General features: G+C 44.0%; 1 protein-coding gene across 1 annotated transcript; it reads right to left on the bottom strand.

Annotated features, from left to right (window-relative positions):
- Positions 1–1001: 1001 nt before the first annotated feature.
- Positions 1002–3775, bottom strand: myca (MYC proto-oncogene, bHLH transcription factor a). Its single transcript, XM_051411176.1, has 3 exons — positions 3503–3775; positions 2430–3120; positions 1002–2052 (listed from the first exon to the last, which is right to left on the bottom strand). Exons 2-3 carry the CDS (start codon positions 3085–3087, stop codon positions 1394–1396), a joined length of 1317 nt encoding a protein of 438 aa, XP_051267136.1. The 5' UTR covers positions 3088–3120; positions 3503–3775; the 3' UTR covers positions 1002–1393.
- Between the last annotated feature and the right edge of the window lie 1755 nt (positions 3776–5530).

Genomic DNA, 5530 nt, shown 5'->3' with positions numbered 1-5530 from the left:
GGCGAGACATGGAAAGCCGGTCGAAAAAAAAAGTCGGTTCAATATAATAATAATAATAATAATAATAATAATAGAAGTATTTAACTATATATGACAGAATATACAGTGTAGAGATGTGGGACTCAGCTGGGAGGTTATTTAGAGTGTTTTTATTTGTTATTGTTGACACATTTTCTTTAATCATCCCATGAAGGTTCAAACTTTACCGTTATATTGTGTAATATCCTCATTTATAGTAGGGAAAAAACTGTTTTAATAGTCTGCATATGGCACAGTACCCGCACAAATAGATGTAAAACAATCAGTTTTGTTTTCGTGTAGCTTTAAATCTAATCTGTGACATTAAATTAAGTGATTATTTCATCAGAATCAGCGTCATTGCTCAAGTATTTTTGACCATATAAGGGATTTGAAGTAGCTTTCAGGGTTCAGTGAAGAAGATCATGTAGGAAATCAAATCTGTGTGCATGAACTGTTTATTTCTGCTGCATAATAAAAGGTAAAACAAGCCAAATTCTGGTAGATTAATTTACTCTTTTGTCCAGAAAACAGATATAAGGATGATTGTGCCACTTCAATGGAATCTGTTTACATTTGCATCAGTAATACTGGATATATCTTCAGGTCTCACTCTGGTAAAAAAAAGTTCAATAGTGCCAGTTTAAGTGCTTCTGTACATAAATCAGAGATCATGATCTGAGCTTACCTTGTGTTCTTTATGACCAACCACTAGGGCAGCATCAAGTGAGAATAATAGTCATTTCAACCCAGTAGTTCATATTTTACCTTCAGTAGTCAGAGTGAGAAGAGCATCACCACACCCAAACATGACCATCTTCATCCACGTCAGTCACTTTCTTTTTTACAAGTTATGCAATCATTCATGTGTCTCGTCTCCTCTGCTGCAGCACATATTAAAGCACGTTTACTCCTAAAAAGGAACTGTGATGAAGTGTGTGAGAAGTGTTGGTTTTTTTTTGTTGCAAGAACAGGGACACAAATTCAAGAAGTTGTTTTTATATTTCAAAAAGAATCTAGGAACATAATGAAAAAAGCAAACACTGGGTCTGAACATTCAGACAATTGTGATCGAAAAATACATTTTCTTAGGAAATATTAAGTATATACAAAACATAAAAATTTATATTTTAGTTTGGGCTCTCAACAGGGTAGCCCCATTTTTTTAATATTTTATTAATAAAAATAAACTTTTAAATATTTAATCCACCCATAACTTCAATTGAGGCAGTTTTAACATTGAAATCAAACAAGATTCCAAAACAACTGAATCCATTTTTTTGCATTTGCATGCAACAACAACAACTGTACACCCCAAGTCTTGAACTTGCATAAAAAACAAAAGGCCAAAAAAGTCTTATTATGATTCAAACTTTTAAGCACGAGATCCCTGAAGCTGCGAGAGTCTCTGCTTTAAAAGTTCACTTCTCCTCCTCAGCTGTTCTTTGACCGAGAGGAGTCTCTGTTCGTCTGACTGCATGCTGTAGATGCACTCTGTCGCCTTCTTCAGAATCACCACCTTGGCCGCCTTCTCGTTGTTGGCCACCTCGGGGATCTCGTCCCGCAGGGCGAAGAAGCTCAACTTGAGCTCGTTCCTCCTCTGGCGCTCCAGTACGTTATGAGTCCTTCTCTTGTCATAGTCCTCCGTGTCAGACGTCCGGGGGCTTGAACACTTGCGATTGCTGCTGATCTGTTTGAGGACCCTGCTGTGGCCGCCGCTGCCTCCTCCTCCTCCTCCTCCTCCACCTCCTCCTCCCCCACCGTTGCTGCTGCTCTCCAGCTTCAGCCTCTTGACAGCCGGCTGCTCGTGCCTCATGGATGGATGGGCGGCGTAATTGTGCTGGTGGGTGGAGACGTGGCACCTCTTCAGCACGAGCGGGCTGGGATGCCTGGTCTCTGACGGGCTGGGGTCGCACCGTTTCACCGCCTGCCTCTTCTCCACCGTGACCACATCTATCTCCTCCTCATCTTCTTCCTGGTCCTCCTCCTCTTCTTCCTCCTCCTCCTCCTCGTCATCATCTCCATCTTCATCTTCTGCAACACATAAAAGAAAAAAGGAAAAAAAAATAAATCACACTGATTCAGCAGCCGGGGTTGTAATGCATTCACGCTGCACGCCGCGGTAGGAAAGGGAGGGCGGGTACAGCCTCTGCTTCCACATCAGTGCATTGCTTAACATTACAGCCCTCCAGCTAATCTCACAGCAGTCTACAACATGAGAACATGTCTCTCTCTCTCCCTCCTGCCTGCAAAAGCTCATGAATTAAAACGAGAGTTGACCTGCTTTGATTCAGAAACTTGCAGACAAATCCTTGCACACTCAGCAAAAAAGGAGGGAAATTCCTAATTGCACAAAGAGGTAGGGAGGTGGGTGGGGGGGGTGACTGCATGATGAGGACATATTAGCTTACCTGAGTCACTACAGCTGCTGCTGCTGCTGCCGCTGTTGGGCGGTGTGTCCAAGCCCAAGTCCTTACTAGGCGGCGTCCCTGCGCTCTGCTTGGGCGTCTCTGCTATCGGGTACGGGAACACCACGGATGGATCAATGCACTCCGACGCGGATGTGTTTAAATCCTGCAAGTAGCTGCTGTTCAGCCTCCACGCTGCTGCACCGGCGGGCTCCGCGCAGTCGCCAGCCGAGGACGACGACTCCTTCCTTGCGGCGTGCAGGGAGGCGAGCCGCTCGGAGACCACCTTCTCCAGCTTGGCCGCGGCGGAGAAGCCGCTCCACATGCAGTCCTGGATGATGATGGACTTGAGGAAGGTCTGGGAGTAGTCCGCGTCGCAGATGATGCTCTGGTTGACCACGTCGTCGCCCAGGAACTCGGTCACCATCTCCAGCTGATCCGCCGTGGAGGGGAAGAGGCTTGACAGGGACGGCCGGCGGCTCGGGGAGAGGGGAGGGGTCGGCAGCAGTTCAAATTTCTTCCAGATGTCTTCGCTCGGTGCTGGAGGCTGAAGCTGCTGAGGGTAGAAATCCTCCTCCTCGTTGTCATAGTAGAAATACGGTTGAAGGGAGTCGTAGTCGTAGTCATAGTTCTTACTCGCCAAATTTGAATTCAGCGGCATGATGTCTCTGTGGTCTTTATCCTTATTGTGAAGCTGGGGTTGACAATACAAAACAAAATGGGTTTTGATTAGATGTTTAATCGATTGATTTAAAAAGAAGAAAAGAAAGTCCGCAGGTTCAAAAGCAGAGAGCAGCTGCTTGGCACTGCTCCTGCAACATTAAGTGTAAGCAACATCACATGGTCACCAAAACATCAACCCTCCTGTTTCCACGCCTAGCATGCACACACCAATGCTGCAGCAGCAGGTGCTCAACTGGGAAAACTAGTAGGAAATAGTGCAAGTAAGCAACCCCCACCTTTACTAAACGATAGCCAACACCTTCTCAAAACTATTATTTTTTACTAAAACTGGTGTGAGAAGCTGGCGTGCAAGCTCCAAAAATAAAAAAAAATACCCCGCTACCCTCCCTTACCTTAGATTTTTAAACAGCCGGCGGAAGAAGACGAAGGCGAAATCCACCCAAAAGGCGCAAATATATATGTATATATATATATTTTTAAAAAAAAGATAGCAGGAAAGTTAGTCCAACGCGAAAGACGCATTAAATCCTTCCACGGAGGTGTCGCAGTCGGTCTCAGTGAGGCTGTGTGAAGCATGCATTTGGTGGAAGGAGGGGGAGTCCAGAGAGAGAGAGGCTGCGACGTGCAGTCTGTCATCAGCAGCAGTGTGAGAATCACAGCTGAGCTGCGCTTGGCTGCAATAAAAACTCCGCAGCACCACCTCCGCTAGATCCTTCCGCGCAGTTTTTTCCCGCGAAACACTCGCCGGCCTTAAAACTCTCCCGCGGGGCAGGTTTATTTCCCGCTTTTGTCGCGTGGAATAATCTCCACGCGTCGTCGAGGGTGATTTAAACTCCAAATGTGTTTTTTTTGTGGTGTATTTCGGTTGTTTTGTTGTATTTTTGTACGCGGGTCTACTTCGTTTTAGAAGTGGGAGTGGTCATAGTAAAGGAGAGCTCCCATTGACGGGAGACATGCAAAAAATACTAATGTTAGTAGTAGTAGGAGATAATTAGGATGGGTTTTTTTTTTTTACTACCACCCCGCCTAAAATATCACCACACATCTCAAACTGCTTCATGCAATCTTGTGAGTGTTTGTGCATGTCTCGTTGTAATAACCAGTGAGACTTACCGCCTAAAAGTAGATTAATTCACCTGCTTTTGTACAAATCACACACATTTTGAACACACTTGCAAGTGTCTGTCTGCAGAAATAATAACACAGACAGGTTGCACAGGTTTGCACGATTTGTGCAGCAGTTTCTGGACAATGCAGTGCAAAAAGCTCACAGGTGCAGGAGCTTACCTCGACCTCTCTGCAGGCTCTGACAGCTCTGAATTGGGTGAAACAGGTGAATTCAACGAGCAAGACACACTAGTTAATTGCAGTTTGTGGGTAATGTAGGCTGTAATGCGCCACAGTAAGAAATAAGAGTGTGTGTGTGTGTGTGTGTGTGTGTGCTCCTGACCATGTAATGTAGCTCGGTTTTTGAGGTTGGACAGATTGGCACCAATTAAGTACAGGAAGGAAGTAATTAAAGGAATCAGATGGGTATACCGCAGTTGGATGGAGGTGAACCTCCTCCGCTGTGATGTGGGGGGTAGGGGGGGCAGATTAAGCGGGCTCGGAGCGCCCTCTGCCGGTCAAAACCTGGATGGCCTGGACGGCAGCCAGGTAGGTGCAGGGTCACACAGATAGAGGTGAACTTCAAAACTCCACAAACCATCCATTAAGTGAGAGATTATTGACTGAAATTAGATTAAAGAAGTTGAGAGATGGTTGGGGTTGAGCAAAGGGTGTAACGCTACACATTTCTGAGGGTTAAAAATAGGGCCGTGCGGTGGGTTGGTGGAGCTGTTTATTGGGGTTACTGGGTCACTTCATTATGAAATAGACAAATGTAACTGAGAATTCAGCCTTTCGACAGAGTAGGTTGTGCTATTTATAATCAGCTATGATATTTATCAGCAACAAGATCCACTACAATTTTAAAAAAAGCTAATTTAAAGTCCCTGTATAACTAAAACAATTCTTTTTAAAGTCTGTCTTTATGTGTCTGCTGTCCTAAAACAAGAAAATACGGAATGAGAACTGTGTATTTTGTGCATATGAATACTGTTTTAAAATAAACAACAACCTATAAGCCGATCCTTTATAAATAAAAGTACTGGTCTCAGTCAAAGATGACTTTTTACAGTTTAATGTGATAAAATCTTGTTTTCAAATGCATTTATTTGGCACATTATCGCCCCGAACTGTGTACTCTAAAGTCATGATTCTAAATGTAATTGATATATTTAATGTGGATTGAATTCACTGGTGTCACTAATCATATTTTAATCAACCAAAGATAATAGGCTATCTTACATTAAAGTGCTCTTTGTAGTAAAGATGAACAAACAACATTATTTATTGAGTTCAAAGTTTTGCTGTTGATG

The sequence above is a fragment of the Dicentrarchus labrax genome, unplaced genomic scaffold, assembly GCF_905237075.1.
Source record: "Dicentrarchus labrax unplaced genomic scaffold, dlabrax2021, whole genome shotgun sequence".
NCBI lineage: Eukaryota > Metazoa > Chordata > Actinopteri > Moronidae > Dicentrarchus > Dicentrarchus labrax.
This window is presented reverse-complemented; position numbering and strand designations above follow the sequence as displayed.